This window comes from Cervus elaphus, chromosome 30 (genome assembly GCF_910594005.1).
Source record: "Cervus elaphus chromosome 30, mCerEla1.1, whole genome shotgun sequence".
Classification (NCBI taxonomy): Eukaryota; Metazoa; Chordata; class Mammalia; order Artiodactyla; family Cervidae; genus Cervus; species Cervus elaphus.
In genome coordinates this window covers 16,950,779-16,972,398 of record NC_057844.1, presented here as the reverse complement: position 1 = coordinate 16,972,398, position 21,620 = coordinate 16,950,779, and the positions used below count along the sequence as shown (strand labels likewise).

The following is a 21,620-nucleotide window of genomic DNA, read 5'->3' as shown; positions in this document are numbered from 1 at the left end:
ATAGATGACCTGAGCCTTAGGTATTATCAAAATTGTTTCCTCTGTTATGGTTTGAGGTGAGCTCAATTGATCAGTCATGTCCAACTCTTTGCGACCGCATGGACTGTAGTCCACCAGGCTCCTCTGTCCATAGGATTTTGATTTGAGGTGAGATAGTGACAAAGTTTTGGGCAAAAGCATATCTCCTAACTTGAAATTCCACCACATATTGAAGCCTCCACTAGTACTTAATAATAGTTATATATGATCTCTGGGGACAGTATTATTAGAGTCATACTGGAAAACAATAGGAAATGCAAAAATTGTATAATTTCAATATGTAGGGTAAATTTCATTAAATATTTACATAAATATATGTATATACACACATTTGTATGTGGGTTTAATTCACAGGACATTCAAAAGTTGCATGGCATATAGAATAATTCTTCATTAATATTGCACAGAATATATTTTAAGAGTAAAAATAGATGGTGTTCCTTTTTCTCCTTTTGTCTCACGTACAAATAGGAGTGCATTTATTTTTTCCTTTTCTTTTTTTGATCTTTCACCATTTTGTCATGACTGGTTCTATTATATAGTCTCTTAATATTTGTCAGCCTCTGTTGTATCAGCAACTGTATGTGTCATTTAGCAGGTAATACTTAAAACATGACTTCCTACCTAGATAAGTAAAATTTAGGGGCAATTATATACTAGAGTTCTTTAAAAAGAAGACAAAGATAAGTTAATTTGTGTTGTAAGCAGCCAAATTTTGTGTCTGGTAATGCCCGGAAAGAACTTTTGGCACTTAATATCCTTGTGTATTAGTGTCTTTCATAGTCAAGATTTAGTGTTAATAAAAGTGAGACACTGTGGTGGGAAGGTAAGAATTCCATGACACAGGTTGTGTTTTCTTTTCACTTAGTAAAATGTGGTTTAGAGCTTTCATCTTATATAATAGCATACTTCATTAAATTTTACAAATTGCATTACTATTATCCTGCTTTGTGTATAGGCTGCTGGAATAAAATGTTAAACATTTTGGCTTTTGGGATGCAATATAAAGATAACTTTTCTAAATATTTTAGTTACCACACCAAAATAGGGAAAATCCCCTCTTTTAAGGCATTTATAAAATTATTAGATGAATTTGGATTTACCTTTAGGTGTCTTTAAATGCTCATTTGTTAGTAATATATAATGTGTCCTGGATCAGCAGTTATTTTTGAGAATCTACTGTGAACAGTGTAACCTTTTTCTAGTTGTTTTAAAATATAATCACAGTTCCTCCTGTTGTATTTGATCCATTTTAAACTTTACCCCTGTAATGTTCATGTAGAAACTGAATATGTAGTATACTATCAAATGTATATTAAGGTATTTGATTTTCATTGTATCTTTTAAAAACTTAAACTTCCTACATTTGCTGTTTTTTAGTAAAATAGATAATGGTACAGTCTTTTCATTGTGGTGATACTCTAGAATTTGTTACTTCCTCTGCTTAGTGGATGAGTGTTTGCAAAACTGATTGTTTAATGAAACAAGAATGAAGTTAAAAATATTCTGTATTATAGTAACTACCTCTTGTAGTTTTTATAAATGTAATAACTCATATGTACGTATGTATGTACTTTTTAGAAAGAATCTTCAAGAGGGAGACATAGGGAAAAGGAAGACATAAAAATCACTAAGGAGAGAACTCCAGAAAGTGAAGAAGAAAATGTAGAATGGGAAACTAATAGAGATGGTGAGTTTCAAAACTCTTTGTTTATATAGTTAGTGTATTGATTGTTCACTTTGTAGGCTTTTCTGTGGGCTTCAAAACACTTTCCAGCCGTGATCTCCCTATTGTTTCAGAATCTAATTGACTTGTGTGTCTTACTGAGTTATAAGGCAGGAAATGGCATATAGCTGAATAAAAGCTAAGAAAGCTGTTCTGTCCAGAACTTACCTGTTCAGCATCATGCTACTTTGAAATTTGTTGCACTTATAAATCTTTAACTTCCTCAGTATCAAGGTTTAAGAGAATTGAAATTTATGTTTATTGTTTTGCATAAAATATTAAAAGTGAGATTTTTAAACCTTAAAGACCTAGAAAGATTATTTCCAAGAAATTGTTGGATTTCATCTTTCAAGAAAGTGATATCAGATGATAACTGGGGGATTAGTTCATGAAATATTAGGAAAATCACCTTTAAGTTACTGTCTTTTAACAAATAAGCATTTATTTTTCACACCATGAGTGTTCTATCTTCTCTACTTTTGTGATCTAGAAGTTGAGCACTATAGTCTCACACTACCAAATACAGAAAGAGGGAACTCACATCTGTAGATATACTAGGCATTTTAATATAATTTATGTAATTATTTCAGCAATTCAGCTTTGTTACTCTACTATACTTGACAAAACTAAAGACTTTAAGAATGTAACTTCCTTCTTCATTCGATAGCCAAAAACTTATAGAAAATTATAGCTTGTGGGCCAGACACCTGTTTTTGCAGTAGAATTTTATTGGAGAACAGCCATGTCCATTCGTTAATTTTCTGTGACTGCTTTTGAGCTGCGGTAGATGAGTTGGATTATGTGCGACAGCCAAGAGACTGCAAGCATAAACTATTTACTACAATATTTAAGAAATATCCCTGAAAACTTATAGACTAATACTTGAAAAGTACCTTAAGAGTTCAGTTCAGTTCAGTTGCTCAGTTGTGTCCAGCTCTTTGCGATCCCATGAACCACAGTACGCCAGGCCTCCCTGTCCATCACCAACTCCCGGAGTCCACCCAAACCCGTGTCCATTGAGTCAGTGATGCCATCCAGCCATCTCATCCTCTGTCGTCCCCTTCTCCTCCTGCCCTCAGTCTTTCCCAGCATCAGGGTCTTTTCCAATGAGTCATCTCTTCACATCAAGTGGCCAAAGTATTGGCATTTCAGCTTCAACATCAGTCCTTCCAGTGAACACCCAAGACAGATCTCCTTTAGGACGGACTGGTTGGATCTCCTTGCTGTCCAAGGGCCTCTCAAGAGTCTTCTCCAACACCACAGTTCAAAAGCATCAATTCTTCTGTGCTCAGCTTTCTTTATAGTCTAACTCTCAAATCCATACATGACCACTGGAAAAACCATAGCCTTGACTAGACAGACCTTTCTTGGCAAAGCGATGTCTCTGCTTTTATTAATATGCTATCTAGTTTGGTCATAACTTTCCTTCCAAGGAGTAAGCGTCTTTTAATTTCATGGCTGCAATCACCACCTACAGTGATTTTGGAGCCCAGAAGAATAAAGTCAGCCACTGTTTCCCCATCTATTTCCCATGAAGTGATGGGACTGGATGCCATGATCTTAGTTTTCTGAATGTTAAGCTTTAAGCCAACTTTTTCACTCTCCTCTTTCACTTTCATCAAGAGGCCCTTTAGTTCTTCTTCATTTTCTGCCATAAGGATGGTGTCATCTGCATATCTGAGGTTATTGATATTTCTCCTAGCAATCTTGATTCCAGCTTGTGCTTCCTCCAGCCCAGTGTTTCTCACGATGTACTCTGCATATAAATTAAATAAACAGGGTGACGATATACAGCCTTGACGTACTCCTTTTCCTCTTTGGAACCAGTCTGTTGTTCCATGTTCAGTTCGAACTGTTGCTTCCTGACCTGCATACAGGTTTCTCAAGAGACAGGTCAGGTGGTCTGGTATTCCCATCTCTTTCAGAATTTTCCACAGTTTATTGTGATCCGCACAAAGGCTTTGACATAGTCAGTAAAGCAGAAATAGATGTTTTTCTGGAACTCTCTTGCTTTTTCGATGATGCAGTGGATGTTGGCAATTTGATCTCTGGTTCCTCTGCCTTTTCTAAAACCAGCTTGAACATCTGGAAGTTCATGGTTCACGTACTGTTAAAGCCTGGCTTGGAGAATTTTGAGCATTACTTTGCTACCGTGTGAGATGAGTGCAATTGTGCGGTTGTTTGAGCATTATTTGGCATTGCCTTTCTTTGGGATTGGAATGAAAACTGACCTTTTCCAGTCCTGTGGCCACTGCTGAGTCTTCCAAATTTGCTGACATATTGAGTGCAACACTTTCACAGCATCATCTTTCAGGATTTGAAATAGCTCAACTGGAATTCCATCACCTCCACTAGCTCCAGCAATTTGAACATCAGTACTTCTTAAGGAAATCCATTCCATCTTTATACAGTATTGTCTGTTATAAATTTGCTTCTAAGAACAAATACGAAACTTCTCTATTTGTTCATTGGGATTTCAAAAGTAACACTAATACCTCCTACAGAATAGCAGTAAATATTCTAAACCTTGACTGTTCAAAGTTGAATGGCTAACTTTTTCTAAATTCTAAGGGATTAAAGCTTAAGACACCCAACGTTTTTCCTTTTCATTTTAATTATTTTTTTGAAAAAAAAATTCTGAAATACATTGGATGCTTATTTTTAAAAATAGAAACTTCTGTATTTCCATTATAGTAGTACATGCTAATTGTTGAATATTTTAAAGGTTCAGAAAAGCCTACGTCAGTTTGCTCCTTTTTTCATAGTAGCTCTTTCAAACCCTCTCCTTAAATCTCCACCCTTCCAACCGCTTTCTCCTGCTTGCTATTTACAACACACAAATGATGTAACTCTTTATCCACAGACTCTTTCAGCTTCTTGCCAGCACATCTGTAAACTAGTTTTTATTCACTAAACTTTATTTTCCTCTTGTTCTTAATAAGAGGCTTCCCTCCTGCTGCATGAGGTTAGAGTCCCCTGATTTCCTTCCACCTCTGCAATCTTGTTTGTCTTACATTCTCTCTTTTAGCTTTAAGATCTGTCTTGGCACATTTTCTCTTTTCACCATTTTATATTTAGTCATTACCTTGTTTATTCCTCCTTTACAGCTAAATTGTAGCTTTTCACTTCATGTTTATTCCGTCTTCTGATGCGCATCTTCACTAAAACTGCTTTTTAAGGTCACAATAACCTCCTTTTTGCTAAATAAATGAAGACATACTTGTCTCTTTCTCCTGTAATCTTCCTGCAGCATGTGACACATTCCATAACCTTTCTTCTTGAAACCCTTTCCCCTTAGCATCCATCTGTCACTCGTGGGGTTTTGTGTCTTCCTATTCAAACTCTTTGGCCTTCCAGAGGCTCTTTGTGTGCTATCTATCCCTTCCCAACGCTTTGCTCTAGACTCATCTTTATAAAAACTAAACTGATTTTTACTGCAAGAGCCTTTTATATGTAAAATTCTTTTAAAAGGTGAGTAAATGTCTTTTATAGTACTTTTACATACAAAATATTCACATGGCTGTTTCTTAGGTTTTCTCTTGATTTTAAAACTCATCAGTTCAGTTCAGTCGCTCAGTCATGTCCGACTCTTTGCAACCCCATGAATTGCAGCACGCCAGGCCTCCCTATTCATCACCAACTCCCGGAGTTCACTCAGACTCATGTCCATTGAATCAGTGATGCCACCCAGCTATCTCATTCTCTGTTGTCCCCTTCTCCTCCTGCCCCCAATCCCTCCCATCATCAGGGTCTTTTCCAATGAGTCAACTCTTTGCATGAGGTGGCCAAAGTACTGGAGTTTCAGCATCAGCATCAGTCCTTCCAATGAACACCCAGGACTGATCTCCTTTAGGATGGACTGATTGGATCTCCTTTCAGTCCAAGGGCCTCTCAAGAGTCTTCTCCAACACCATAGTTCAAAAGCATCAATTTTTCAGCGCTCAGCTTTCCTCACAGTCCCAACTCTCACATCCATAGATAACTACTGGAGAAACCACAGCCTTGACCTGATGGACCTTTGTTGGCAAAGTAATGTCTCTTTTTAATATGCTATCTAGGTTGGTCATAACTTTCCTTCCAAGGAGTAAGCGTCTTTTAATTTCATGACTGCATTCACCATCTGCAGTGATTTTGGAGCCCCAAAAAATGAAGTCTGACATTGTTTCCACTCTTTCCCCATCTATTTCCCATGAAGTGATGGGACCAGATGCCATGATCTTAGTTTTCTGAATGTTGAGCTTTAGGCCAACTTTTTCACTCTCCTCTTTCACTTTCATCAAGAGGCTTTTTAGTTCCTCTTCACTTTCTGCCATAAGGATGGTGTTATCTGCATATCTTAGGTTATTGATATTTCTCCGGGCAAACTTGATTCCAGCTTGTGCTTCTTCCAGCCCAGTGTTTCTCATGATGTACTCTGCATATAAGTTAAATAAGCAGAGTAACAATATTAAAACTCATAGGTTCTGATTATTTTAAATCGCTATGGTTTAAAAGTTTCTGTTTGAAAAAATATTGAAGCATAGAATTAGAGAGTGAGACCGAACTCATTTAATATGCTTACCCTCTGCATTTTCAGTCTAAATAGCAATTTTAGCTAGACTCCGCAGAAGTTTGGTCTGTATGAGTATTTCTCAAACATTTCAATCTCAGGACACTTCTCACTCTTTTTAAGGACCCTGGAGAGCTTTTCGTTTTGTGGATTATCTGCTTCAGTAGTTTCCATTTTAGAAGTTAGTTCTGAGAAAATTTTTAAATTTAAATTTGTTAAACAGTGACAGTAGTAAATCTAGCATACAGTTTTATGGAAAACAGCCATGCTTTGCAAAAGCAAAAATAAAAATTGGAGGAGGTGGCAATATTTTAAATGTTTTTGCAAATCATTTTAACTTCTTAAAGTAAACTTAACTACCTTAATGAAAGATACCTAGATTTTTGTGTCTGCTTCTGCTTTCAGTCTGTTAATGATATTACATATCATGTGACATCTGGAAAATGCCACTGTATACTCTAGAGATTGAGTAAACCAGGCAAATAATGTAGAATTATGGAAATACTTTTGATCTTCTGGAACTCCAGAAATTGTCTTGGAGATCTCAGGGAGTCCTCATACTGGTCTTTGAGACCCACTTGTCTTTAGAAGCTGCTTTAAAAACTTTTAGTTGTTTCCTCTTCCGACTTCCCAAGACTTTTTTTTCCCCCCTCACTTTCAGTTTTTCTCCCCAGATGAAATCATGCTCCCAGGGCATCATTAACATCTACATATTAATGACTCCCAATATGTAGAGCTCTTAATTGAGGCATTACCAGTTGGATATCTCTACCTGAGTTCCATATCTTAAAGGCATCAGTTTTCCTACTGGTTTCCCGAAAGTCTAAGGGTCATTGTTGAGACTCCTTCCGCTCAACCCAGACACTTAACATAAATCTCAACATTTGTATCTGTTGAGTGTCTTTCAAAACCACCTGTTTCTCTAAATTACTACTACTAATATTCTAGTTCTTAAGATACCTATTTGTTGCCTATAAGTGTATTTTACAAATAATTCTCTAACCTCATGCTTTGAGGTTAGTCTCATCTCCTAAATCATTCTCCGCTTGAATCCCAGACTGATCTTCACAAAAGATTTCCTTTTATTAAAGTATAATAATAACTTTCAGAAGAGTACATGATTCATGTGTACAACTTACTGAATTTCCACCATAGAACAGGTTTGTGTAAGCAGCACACATCAATACATAGAAAATTACTTGTATCCCATAAGCCCCTTCGTACTCCCTTTTTTGAGTCACTACTTTCCCAGCCTCCACCTCCTGAAGGTACCTGCTGTCTGATTTTTACCACCATGGGTTACTTTTGTCTGTTTCTGACGTCTACATAAATCTTTAGCATGTACTCTTTCTGTGCTTAGCCAAAACAATATGTTTGTAAGATTTTTGAACACAGTTATAGTTCATTAATTCTTATTAGTATATAGTAGTTCATTATACAGAGAAGGCCATGGCACCCCACTCCAGTACTCTTGCCTGGAAAATCCCGTGGACAGAGGAGCCTGGTAGGAGGCAGTCCATGGGGTCGCTAAGAGTCGGACATGACGGAGCGACTTCACTTTTACTTGTCACTTTCATGCATTGGAGAAGGAAGTGGCAACCCACTCCAGTGTTCTTGCCTGGAGAATCCCAGGGACAGGGGAGCCTGGTAGGCTGCCATCTATGGGGTCACACAGAGTCGGACACGACTGAAGTGACTTAGCAGCAGCAGCAGCAGTTCCTTGTATGAGTATACCATAACTTATTCATTTTTCTGCCAATAAACATTTGGTTAATTTCTAGGTTGGGGCTATTTTGAATAAGTTGCTACTCCTAATCATACCTTTGATAAACATGTACTCATTTCTCTTGAGTTTATGTTTGAGAGTAGGATTATTGGGCCATTGAGTCTACATATGTTCATCTTTAGTAGATAATGTCAAGTCAAAAATAGTTCTTTCTGTGGTATTTTTTGCCTTTTTCATCATAATCATTCTAAAGATAGGTGGTTGTATCTTACTGTGGTGGTTTTAGTGTACATTTCCCTAATGAGTAATAAGTTGACAGTTTTCTCATATTTACTGGCCATTGTACCACCTGTTTTGTAAACGCTATAGACTTTTGCCTACTTCTTTATTGTTACTGCTTTTTTGATTGCTGAATATTCTTTATATTGGAGAAGGAAATGGCAACCCACTCCAGTATTCTTGCTTGGAGAATCCCATGGACAGAGGAGCCGGGTGGGCTACAGTCCATGGGGTCTGAAAGAGTCGGACATGACTGAAGCAAACAACACATTCTTTATATAGTCTGAATATGAAATCTCTTAATCAGTATACATATTATAAATATCTTCTCTCACTCTTTGAGTTAGAGTGAACTTCTAAAAGAATAAATTAGTTCATTTCACTCCCCTATTTAAAATTCTCTCATTTCCCATTGCCTATAGGATCCAGTATAGATTGTTATGTACCTATAAAGCTTTTCATCATCCCCACTTGTTTTATGTATTTCCAGCTCCCATTCCCCAAGTCTTTATTTTTTGTTTGGTTCTTAAACTGACCATATTTGTTTACCACAAAGACTAATGCAGTAATATAAAAAGCAAAAGCACCATTGTAGTAGAAGAGAAAATGTATGAACATATTTGGGAAATCTTGGAGGTATGTACATTCTTCTAAAATAAGTATAAAATCCAGAATCCATAAAAGATTTGATTATATAAGGATTTAAAATTTTGTACCTAACTAAACATAGAAGTCATCTATTAGAAATAGATCACTAAAAGAAAATACTTGACATGTGTTGTATGTAAGCATATAGTAAAAACACTGTATAAACATATAATGAACTTCCACAAATACATAAGAAAAGGAGTTCAGTTGAAAAATGGGCAAAAAATTAAAAAATTGGGTATGTAATGCCTGTAGAAATGGCCAGTAAATGCTCAGCTTTACTATAGGGAAATATCATTGAAAATAAAGAGATAACATTCTTCACCCATCATTCTGGAAGAAGTGAAAAATACTAATATTATCAAGTGAAAGTTTACTTTGGTAAATCTGTTTCTGAGTATGAAAGCGAAAGTGTGGTCTCTTAGTCATGTCCGACTCTTTGTGACCCCATGGACTGTAGTCTGCCAGGCTCCTATGTCCATGGAATTCTCCAGGCAAGAATACTGTATTAGGTTGCCATTCCCTTCTCCAGGGGATCTTCCTGACCCAGGGATCGAACTAAGGTCTCCCACATTGCAGATAGATTCTTTACCGTCTGAGCCACCAGGGAAGCCCCCAAAATTTCTGAGTATAGTTTGGCAATATTATAAAAATACAACATAAATTATATTAATATAAACATTAATATAATCAAATTCTGAGTATATTTGGCAATATACTACTACTTGGCAATAGTATAGTTTGTCAGGAAAAAATACATATTGTTTGCCAAACAAACAAGTATAGTTTGGCAAATTAAAAATTACACTTACTCCAGCAAATTTAATTTGAGAAATCTGTTCTGAAAAGAAAATACTTGCACTTGTAAACCAAAGTAGGTATCACAATGTTCATTGAAGTCTTGTTTATAACAGCAAAATATTGAAAACAAACTCTCAGAAGGAAAATGGTTAAATAAACTATGATATATTCATATCATGAAATGTGATATGAATGTGTTGCAGATGTTAAAATGAAGTTGTTTGACCTTGTGTATGACATGGAGAGATCTTTCTGTAGGGCAGTATAGAAGACTATACATTTAAAGCTTTATTTTTATATCTATTATTAATTGCAATAGATTTCTAAAAGTAAAATTGTCATATTAAAGGATATGAATGTTCTTAAGGTTTTTACTCATGGCTGCCAAATTATTGTCCAGGCTGGATGTATTAGGTTACATCGCTACCTCCAGAGAATGAACATGCCTTTTATCTGTACCTTTGCCAGTACCAGATATTACCATTAAGGGGAAAAAATGGCTCTTTAATACATGAAAAAGACTTATTTATCTATCATCTGCATTTCTTTTTATGAATTGCCTGTTCATGTCCTTTGACCATTTTTCCTTTTAATTAGTAGGAATTCTTTATATATAAAGAATGTCAGTGATGTCCATATTTTTGTCCTTTAAGCAATCAAGTAGGACTCCTTTATCTTTTTTGTTTTTTAGTTCTTCACTTTATTTACCCCAGGTTAAGAAATGATGATCTTAAGTTCTAAAAGTGTGATTTGAGAAGGCTCTTCAGTTTATAAGTGGTCAGTCCCAATGTGGTCAGGTGTTAGGATAGCAGTCAGTGAAATTTCCTCCTCTAGGCCTGTTGACATTAATAACAAAGAGATAACAGTGCCAGCTGGCTCTGAAAACATCTATATGCATTTGTAATGAAATAGTCTGCACATCACTCTTCCTTGTCTTCCCCTCTTTAACCTTCATATTCTTTTCTTTGAAAGGGTAAATAGAAATAGTACATGGTATCAGCTCTGTTGAAGAGATGGACAGTTCTAATCTAAGGAACTGCTACAAACCATTTGTAATGAAAATGTTATAGATCATTCAGGAATGAGCTCATGTATACATTAGTATTAAAATTACTTTTAGTAATGATATTAATTAAAAAGCAAAACTACAGAAACAGTATTGTACATTTAATGTAACCTTAATACTAATGAGTCTTTAAGAAAAGCAGGGAGATAATGAATCACATCATATACAGTATGAAATATTAAAGGTTTTGGTAGCCTTAATACTTAGAATTTGTAGTTGAGTATTTTAGTTATATCTTTTAAAAATTCCATCTAACCAAAAAGCCAACCCACAAACAACCCAAAATGACTTACAGAAAATCAGGAACCTTAAGACTGGTTTTTCATAAAGAAATTAGCTATATCAATTTTAATTGTTTATAGACACAGCATGCTGCTGTGCTTAGTCATTCAGTCGTTCGTGTCTGACTCTTTGTGACCCCATGGACTGTAGCCCGCCAGGTTCCTCTGTCCATGGGATTCTCTCGGCAAGAATACTGTAGTGGGTTGCCATGCCCTCCTCCAGGTAGAAACAGTATATATTTCCTTTATTTTTTAGAAGTATGTTACTCTTACTAAAGAATCTACCATTTTAATTAGTATAAAAAATAGTTGAAAAAATTGCTATAATTTTTGGTTTAGATAACTATAATAGTTTTTGAAAAGTAATGGAATTTTTATTTTAAAGATTCTGACAATGGAGATATTAATTATGATTATGTTCATGAGTTGTCCTTGGAAATGAAGCGTCAAAAGATACAGAGGGAATTAATGAAGCTGGAACAAGAAAACATGGAGAAAAGAGAAGAAATTATTATTAAAAAGGAGGTATGCTATTTATTGAAATATGTTAGTAATTAACAGCAACATGGATATTGATTGGAGAACTCATTAACTGCTTGCTACATCTCAAATTATATTGGGGTATTGATACTTCATACGTGTTAATCAATTAATCTTCACATTACTCTATTAGATAAATAGGACATATTTTTATTATTGAACAGATAAACAAAACTGAGTTTCGGTTGCCTGGAGTCACCAACTTATGTGCAAAGGGACTCGAATCTATATACACCTGATTTTTAGGCCCATGCTATCTCTGTAGAATACTTGTTTCTTTTCTAAAGAGTAGAAAGAGATAATATATTGAATATATTTGAATATTGAATATATATTTGAGTATATTTGAATATAATTTGTGATTTTTCTGAGGAGGTTTTTAAATTTCATAATTTTCGTTTGCTTTATTGATACTAATGTTAATAGCTGTGTGGCAGATATAGAAGCTGGAGAACCTGATGCCCCCGGTGCTGAGCAGAGTTCTGTTTTAGACTATCTGTGATGAGCTTGGACATCCTGCCCCAGCCATGCCAGCTCTGGTCAGCTCTCTCTGCAACCTTACTGTCGCTTCCCTGTTAACAGTCATAAGCTCCAAATAAGAGCCTACAAACTGCCTATGACTTTCCTGGTGGCTCAGATGGTAAAGAGTCTGCCTGCAGTGCAGGAGACTGGGTTCAGTCCCTGGGTTGGGAAGATCTTCCTGGAGAAGGAAATGGCAACCCACTCCAGGATTCTTGCCTGGAGAATCCCATGGACAGAGGAGGCTGGTGGGCTACAGTCCACGGGGTCACAAAGAGTCAGACACGACTGAGCAACTTCACCTTTACTTTTGATATTAATGTTGGGGCAGTTAACATATTGGTTAACAGTATAGGTTTAGGAGCCTATAGTAATGTGTGGTGGCTGTCATAACACTTAATGTTTTATCTGAAGTTTGTTGTTGTTGCTTTGTTGTCTGATTGTAGCAACCATGATTGGTATACTTTCTGACTTACTGAATTCTTTTGAAAGGTTTCACCAGAAGTGGTTAGATCAAAGTTGTCTCCATCACCTTCTCTAAGAAAGTCTAGCAAATCTCCAAAGAGAAAATCAAGCCCTAAGTCATCATCTTCAACTAGCAAGAAAGACAGGAAGACAACTGCAGTATCTTCTCCATTGTTGGACCAGCAGAGGTCAGTAGGGTGATAAATAGTGCCAGAATGAAATAGCTTTTTCTGACATGATATTCAAAAGAATTACTTAGTAGATTACAAAAGGGTACTTTTAATACATAGAGCATTTAATATAAGCTTTTTTATTTAAAAAAAAAGTATGAAAAGTTTCCACTTAAAAGAAAATTAAAGAGAACGATGAAACAAAGATCTGTACCATACCTATATATGCTTCAGAACTTTTTTCCCCCCAAAAAACTAAGCAGGTGTATTTCCTGTCCTCCCCCCTTGAATTTGTTGTTTATGATACTTGTGCATGTGTGTTTATACTTCCATATTGTATTATCTTACAACATATAATATTTTCATTTATTTAGTCTTAATGTAGATATAGCTTTTCTTCTGCAATGTACTGTTTTACTTGGCTTTTTTGGCAGTTTTTTACATTTACCTATGTTGATATATATAGCCATAGTTCTTTCATATTAATATTTATATATTTACTTTTTTTTTTTATTTACTTTTTTGTTACTGAACATTTAAGTCATTTCCAGGTTTTAGTTATTACAAGTTATGCACAGTGAACAACGTTCTTCTTGTCTCCTGGTGTATGAAGCAGTATGAATACATTTTTTAGAATTGTAGTAGCCAGTTGAAAGAATAAGGATAGAAATAAATTACATTGAGAGGTTGAAAATAAGGCAGGAGATAGTTTTCCATAAAATGTCATCTGTACTCTTTAAATTTTAAATTTGATTTCAATTAAAGGGCATACACTAATTTATTATTAAAGAACAAGTCTAAACTGAAAACCTTTTCTCAATATTTGACCAATTGGTAGATGTCTGTATGACCCCATAAGGAAATTTATATTTGTTCTCCCTCTAGTTTCTGGAGGCTTTAACCCTGTTCTAGACTTCATTTACTTCTTGCCTAGTTTATTATTAATATATATATCATCCTACAAACTATATTAACTTTATCTAGTGTCCATTCCCTCACACATGTAAATGTATTCATTCAGCTGCCCTAACTGTTCACTTTACAAATGTTGTAAGAGATATCTTAAAAGAATAATTCCTATTAATTTATTATGTCATTGAAAAACTCAGTAGTTTTCTATTCTATTGAATGAAATTCAGATTTTTTAGAGGGGAATTCATATATTGATCTTCTCAGTCTTGTCCATATTTTTGTCCAATCTTCCTCCTACACTCATCATCTTTAGTCCTTCAATGTCTAGCTCAAATTCTGTCTTTGCATTAAGATTTCCCATTTCTCCTTACTGAACATAATTTCTGCTCCCTTTGTATATCTATCAGATTTTATTTATACCTTTTGCATAATACTAACTGCTATTTCCATTATTATATTTTAGCCGTGGTGTACATGTTTTACAACTTCTATTAAATTTAAGCTTCCTGAAGACTGTGAACTTGATAGTTCACAAGATAGTGAACTTGATGGTTCACTATTCTATATTTCCATAGCACCTACTCTTTAAAGAGCTTTGCCTTATAATAAGGCACTCTGTAAAGTAGGCTTAATTCTCTGCTTTGCTCCTGGAATTGAGTAAAGGGATATGAAAGAAGTCAAACTACAGAGTGATAAGATTTAACCCATCTGTTCTTTTTCCTTTTAATTAATTAACCAATTATATAAATTCCCCTAATTTCATTTATTTCCCCCCAAAACCCAGCATACCAGAAACACTCCTTTTCATTTTCTTATCCTTGTTATTTATGAAATCTTCAGTATTTAATCTCTTCGTAGAAGGTTTTGATACCTATTTAGTTGAAGGGTTACTTTCATCCTGTTTTTCATGTAGTCTTCTCTAACAGTCTTATTGGTAATTCACTTATCCTTTCAATATTGAGCATGAATTATTGGGGGCTGCCAGTTGACATTAGTGGTAAAGAACCCACCTGCCAATGCAGGACACTTAGGAGATGCAGGTTCAATCCCCGGGTTGGGAAGATCCCTGGAGGAGGAAATGGCAACCCAGTGTTCTTGCCTAGAGAATCCCATGGACAGAAGAGCCTAGCAGGCTGCAGTCAATGGGGTTGCAAAGAGTCAGACATCACTGAAGCAACTTAGCATGCACACATGAATAATTATATTGATTTAACTATTATATTTCTGTATTATGCAATCCTGAGTCTAAGATGCATCATTAATTTAATAATAGACATAGAAGGACCTGGAAAACAGTACATTGAAGATACAAAGAAAACACTGAATTGGATATAGCACTTCTGTAGTCATGCAGTTTACATTGCCTGGAGGGTATCAGATCATCAACTTATAGTTTCATTGTGGATCATACGATAAACTGTTTGAAGACATTCAACAACAAGTAATGATTAGAATTTCAGTTAAAATTCAGTGGAATATTGCAACCAATGCCAGTAAATAAACCAAGGGGGAAATCAGGTAACCTAACTCCTTGGTTTTACTCTGTGGTTATCATATTGAAGGGACAGAGATAATCACAGACAAATTAAGACTCACACTTCTCCCTGAAAGTTAGCAGTTTTCTGTGACATTTGTTGTGAGAGATAGTCTGATACTAAGCTTTATGCTAAGATGTAAGAGTGGCTTAAAATCAGTAAATGTTTTATTGTTTCTGTTCCTCTCTGTTGTTTCTCAGTTTTTATTAAGAAAATTTTTCTTTTTATCAGTAATTTTTTTGTACAAAGATGTGTGAAGTGTGTCAAAAGCTATTCAAAAGAATTAAGTTTTGGGGAGAGAGAGAGAGATAAGCTCTAAAAAGTGATGGAAGTAGATAATTGAGCTCTGTGCCACAAATAGGAAGTGAGCTCTGTGCCCCTAAAAGGATGATCATTTGACTTAGAAAAATGTTGAAAGATCTTGCTGACTGCAGAGTGCACAAGACCAATTTTGGCCCATTCTGTTGGAAGGCACTTGCAAACTCTAAATCTGTGACACAACTGTTTCCCAGCTATTGAATACGTATATTTTTGAAGGTATTTGAAGAAATTCTGCACTTTATTGAGTGTAGTGTTATAATCTTGGTTGTTATGATAGCTTACTCCCAGAATGTGAATTTAACACAACCAGAAGTTTATTTCTCACTCAAGTAAGGAATGGTATTTCTGATTAAGAGGTAACTCTCCTATACATGACTTCCCTGGTGGCTCAGACGGTAAAGCGCCTACCTACAATGTGGGAGACCTGGGTTCAATCCCTGGGTCGGGAAGATCTCCTGGAGAAGGAAATGACAACCCACTCCAGTATTCTTGCCTGGAAAATCTCATGGACGGTGGAACCTGGTAGGCTATAGTCCATGGGGTCGCAAAGAGTTGGACACGACTGAGCGACTTTCACTTCTCCTATACATGGATATTGAGTAACTAAGCTCCTTCTGACTGTGGCTTCACTTACCTACATTATTGAGGACCAAAAAATGAAATATGCAAAGAAAAAAAGAGTATTGCACTTATTTAGTTATATAGTTTATAATTACCTGGAATATGAGAGGCTTTTTTATTAATTAGGCCTGGAAGTGGTATACATCACTTCCTCGTATGTTCTTTTGGCCAGAACTTGGTCATTTGGTCACATCTAACTTTATAAATGTCTATAGAGTATCATTCAACAGTATGGTCAGGAGAAATTTTAGTAAATACCTAGTTAGTCTCTGTCACAGGCAGTAATGTGAAAATACAGTTTGTGTCAAGAATTCCTCTATCATTTTGAAATGATAATGGTTGAAAATGGTTTTTTAGTAATGTTGATACTATCTGTATCAACTATTGATTAGTGTGTCTGTTTTTTAATTGGAAGACAGTTACTTTACAATGTTTGGTTTCTGCTATACAACAACTCGAATGAGCTGTAAGTATACATGTCCCCTCCCTCTTCCGCTTCCCTCCCCCACCCCCATTGTGTCTTTTAAATGGAAAAGACATTTATTACTTACCTGTTAAATACATTAAAGGTCTCAGTCATCTCATAAATATGCAGTGAGGTAATGTAGCCCTAATAATGGTTCTTGGCAGAAGACAAAGATGAAAAGCAGATCTGGTCATATTTTAATAATTTCTGACTTGCTGAATGGTTTACCCTATCTGTGATAATAAATAGGGAGAAAGACTAAGGCAAATTTTCTGAATGCCCACTCTGAGTCAGTTGCTTTTTTTATCTGTTTTTAGTCTTACCAGCAATTTTGAGGAAGATACTACCTGTTACTTTTTTATTTAGCTAAGGAATCTTGGGCTAGAGAACTCAAGGTCACAGGTAGTAAGTTCTAGGATTTTGGCTTAGGTCATAATTTATAAATATCAATAGGTAGTGAAATAAGTAGCTAGTGAAAACTTTTCAGATACCGGAAAAGAAAGGACTCCTTTAAAACTCAGTACCAGACTGAACATTCCATGTTGCAGAAAATAGGAATGAATTGAAACAATAAATTAATTCAGAATTTTAGTATGATTTGAGAGGATATTGCATTGATCTGTTGAGAGCAGTTGATCGTGAAAAAATTAAAGCAGTCTGTGAACAAGGATATTTTGGAACGAAAATGATTTTTATACTGGAAATAACAGAATAATGAGATTGCCAAACTTAGAATTAATAGAAAACTTATGAATTTGAAAACACATTTAAGATACCGGAATGCAAAAGGAGAGATGGGAATAATGAAAGATAATGGAGGAGTGACCTAGGAGATATGCAGTAACTGCATTAAAGCAAACTAGAGAGCCCCAGGTCCTGTGGAGAATTGATGAAATAAGAATAGGAAAAACAATGAGGAAAACACTTAAGGTTTCAGATTGAAACAGCACTCTGAGTACTGGAAAAGGTTAAAAAAGAAAACCTAGATTTATCTTGATGAAATTTTTAATTTCCAAAGAATAACGTTTTATAAGCATACCAGCGGAAAAGCTGAAAAACCTGCATAGGAAAAGTAATTGACTCTCTTTGGACTTTTCATCCAAAACACTAAACGCTGCAAGATATTGTAACAGTATTTATAGAGCTCTGAGGGAAAAAGATATCATTCTGAAATGCTCTAGTATTCAGTCAAACAACTGTCAAGGTATGAAGACAATTTGTAATGTGTAAGGGCTCAGAGTTATAGCACTTAGTCAGTTCCAGATAGATTAAAACCATGAAAGACAAAATTCTAAAATTTAAAGGATCATCTCTGTAGTCTAAGAGTTGGAAAAACATTTAAATGAATGTTTAATTTATAAAACAAAGATTTAAATAAATATTTACTAACAATGCTTAGGGTTTCATTTATACTTGATGTAATTGTTCTTTATAATGCTGAAAACATGGAAGCCACCTAAAAACCTTATCAATGTGAAATTGTTTATAAAGAAGTTATAGAGCATATCTATTAGGGGAATTCTGTACAGTCCATAAGAATAATTATAAGAATCCACTTTTTGTTATAGAAATATACCAATACTGTATGTAGTACAAACAATTTTTAAAAAGCATTGCTTTATGACTGTGCATATGGGGGTAGGCAGGGAAGAAAGAAGGAAAAGAGACATGGAAAAAGTGTGGATGTTTATCCATGGTGTTACTATCGGCTGTCCTTGGGTAATGGAATTGTAGTTGATTTTTACTTTCCTATCTACTTTTTTATAATAAGCTTAAAATTTTTTCAGTTCTTTTTTTTTATGACATTTTCTTTCCTAAATATCTTCCTATTCCACCTCTATCTTTTCTCAGAAATCTACCTTTTAAAATTATATAGTAGCACTGTTAATGAAATAGGTAGCAAGTAAATCTTTGCTCATTTCTCTGGTTTTTTTTTTGTTGGGGGATATTGATTACTAGTATATAAAATAGTAAATGGCAAGTTATTGAAAGGAATGCTAACCATTCTTTAATTGCGCTTTGTTAAAATGAAAAAAAAAAAAAACCACTTATTTCACCTTCTAAAAGTCTTTAGACTTCTGACAGCTTTGTGTTAACTTTAGGAATTCAAAAAGCAACCAAAGTAAGAAGAAAGGACCGCGAACTCCTAGCCCACCCCCTCCTATACAGGAAGACATTGCTCTGGGGAAAAAATACAAAGAAAAGTATAAAGTGAAAGACAGGATAGAGGAAAAGCCAAGAGATGGAAAGGACAGAGGACGAGATTTTGAAAGACAAAGAGAAAAAAGAGACAAGCCAAGGTAAGTAGGATTTTTAATAATCTTACTTTCTTAAAATCCATAATACTCTTCAGAAGCTTTTAGGCATTACTATCCTGGATTTTTTAGTGTTTTTTAAACTCTACCTAATAATTACCATATTGAAGTATTTCTACTTCAGTAAATGTTACTAACATAGCAAATCATTATTATCTAAGAAACATAAAATTTCTAATTTTACCCACTTTTAAATGTTCAGTTCAGTATTGTTTTATATATGCGTGTGTGTGTATATATATATATATTTTTTTTCCCACAGTGTCATGAAACAGATTTCCAAAACTTTTATCTTGCAAATCTGAAACTCTGTACCCCTAAAACAACCTATCCCCAACTCCCCCACTCCCCAGTAACCACTATTCTGTCTGTTTCTATGAATTTGACTCCTTCAGATACCTCATATAAATGAAATCACTTTGTCTTTTTGTGACTGGCTTATTTCACTTAGCACTAGGTCTTCAAGGTTTACCCATGCTGTGCACGTAACAGGATTGCTTTCCTTTTTAAGGGTGAATAATATTCCATCATCTATATGCCATATTTTGTTTATCCACTCATTTGTCAGTGAACATACAGGCTGCTTCCACCTCTTGGCTATTATAAATAGTGCTGTTATGAATATGGGTGTGTGAACATCTCTTTAAGACCCTTCTTTCAATTCTTTTGGACATAAACTCAGAAATGGGATTGCCAGATCATATGTGGTTTCATTTCATTTTTAAATTTTGGAGAAACTTTGATACTGTTTTTCATACCAGCTGCACCACTTTGCAGTCCCATTAAGAGTGTTACAAGAGTTTGAGTTTCTCCACATTCTCATCAACACTTATTGTTTTTTGTGTTTTGGATAGCAGTCATCCTGACTGGTGTGAGATGATACTGTGATTTTGATTTGTATTTTGCTAATAACTGGTGATATGGAGCATCTTTTCATTGGTTTCCGGCCACTTGTATGTCATCTTTGGAGTGATGTCTGTTTAAAGTCCTTTATGCATTTTTAAATTGAGTTAATTTGATTTTCTTGTTGAATTATAGAAATCCATTATATATTCTGGATGTTAACTCCTTATCATGATTTACATGATATTTTACATGTAAAAATACATGATTTACAGGTATTTTCTCCCTTTTCATAGGTGGCCTATTCATTCTCTTGGTGGTGTTTTTTTGATGCACAGAAGTTGTTAAAGTATGATGTGTCCTATTTGTTGATTTTGGTTTTGTTGCCTGTGCTTTCGGTATCAGAGCTAAGACATCATTGCCAACTCCAGTGTCATGAACACTTTCCTCTATGTTTTCTTGTAGGAGTTTTATAGTTTTAGACCTTACATCTAAATCTTCAATACCTTTTAAGTTAATTTTTTGTATATGGTGTAAGATAAGGTTCTCACTTCATTTTTTCTGTGTAGAAAACCACACCTCCCAGCACTGTTTTTTGAAGGAACTTTTCCTTCCCTCATTTAGTGTTTTTGGCGCCCTTGAAGATCATTTGACCATATATATGGAACTCATATATGGAACATATGTATCTAACTCATTTAGGTGAATGTTTTTTTTTTTTCCTGTCCCCACTTGTGACTTGAAAGAACCAGAATGATTCTATCAGCTCTTGCTAGGATCTAGCAACATTATGTCTTAGTGGAGCAATAAGAGTTGGTTAACTGGAACATCCATAATTCTTGAACATACTTTCCTAAAATATATTCTTTATCTTACTCAATCTGATAGGTTTATTTTTGAAAATGACATGTAAATCGGTTATAAATCATGTTAAATGTTCTTGCTGAAGTCTTTATTCTTCTCTAATGGTTCTTAGTGATCTTATTTTGTTATTTTGACCCAGAAATCTGTGAGAGGTGATTCTTATGTCCCTGGGGTAGTTTGCCATTGAAATAGTTAAGGAACTTTGTATTATGAGGAATTGAAGAATCAAAGGTTGATTCTTTGTTTTCCATTTTTTTCTCCCTGATCGTCTCTATCAGAAGTAATAAGATATGCCTAGGAGTCACCTGTTGCTCTCTGAACTTGAAAACTCTGAACTTGGTTTATTTCTTCTGTGTAAGGAAACTAAGCCGCAGATCACTGAAGGACTGCATGGGTGCCCTCTTGGCATTAGAGTCCTAAAGCCTGAAACCCCTAAAGGGGTCCAGTTTGACTTTGATGTTTGACAAGGTTGAAGGGGGACACTTTAAGTTAGGAGAAACTGATTTGATTTGCAGGTTTTTGTTTATTTTTAAGGCAGATTTGTTAACTTATCTCCATTCAGTTCAGCTCAGTTGTGTCCAAATCTTTGTGAACCCATGAACTGTAGCATGTCAGGCTTCCCTGTCCATCACCAACTCCCGAAGCTTGCTCAAACTCATGTCCATCCAGTTGGTGATGCCTTCTAACCATCTCATCCTCCCTCACCCCTTCTCCTCCTGCATTCAGTCTTTCCCAGCATCAGGGTCTTTTCCAATAAGTCAGTTCTTTACATTGGGTGGCCAACTCCAAACATTGGAGTTTTAGCTTCAGCATTAGTCCTTCCAATGAATATTCAGGACTGATTTCCTTTAGGATGTTCTGGTTGGATCTCCTTGCAGTTCAAGGGACCCTGAAGAGTCTTCTCCAACACCACAGTTCAAAAGCATCAATTCTC

General features: G+C 35.2%; 1 protein-coding gene across 8 annotated transcripts in view; it reads left to right on the top strand.

The window, feature by feature from the left end:
- The window catches only part of ZC3H13 (zinc finger CCCH-type containing 13), a 98,590-nt gene that overhangs the window by 29,435 nt on the left and 47,535 nt on the right, over positions 1-21,620 (top strand). For all 8 annotated transcript variants that reach the window (XM_043891692.1, XM_043891687.1, XM_043891691.1 and 5 more), the window contains 4 exons: positions 1,621-1,729; positions 11,501-11,640; positions 12,667-12,827; positions 18,767-18,964. In XM_043891692.1, coding sequence (XP_043747627.1) covers positions 11,554-11,640; positions 12,667-12,827; positions 18,767-18,964 — 446 coding nt within the window. In that variant the 5' untranslated portion in view covers positions 1,621-1,729; positions 11,501-11,553. The remainder of the gene's footprint in view (positions 1-1,620; positions 1,730-11,500; positions 11,641-12,666; positions 12,828-18,766; positions 18,965-21,620) is intronic.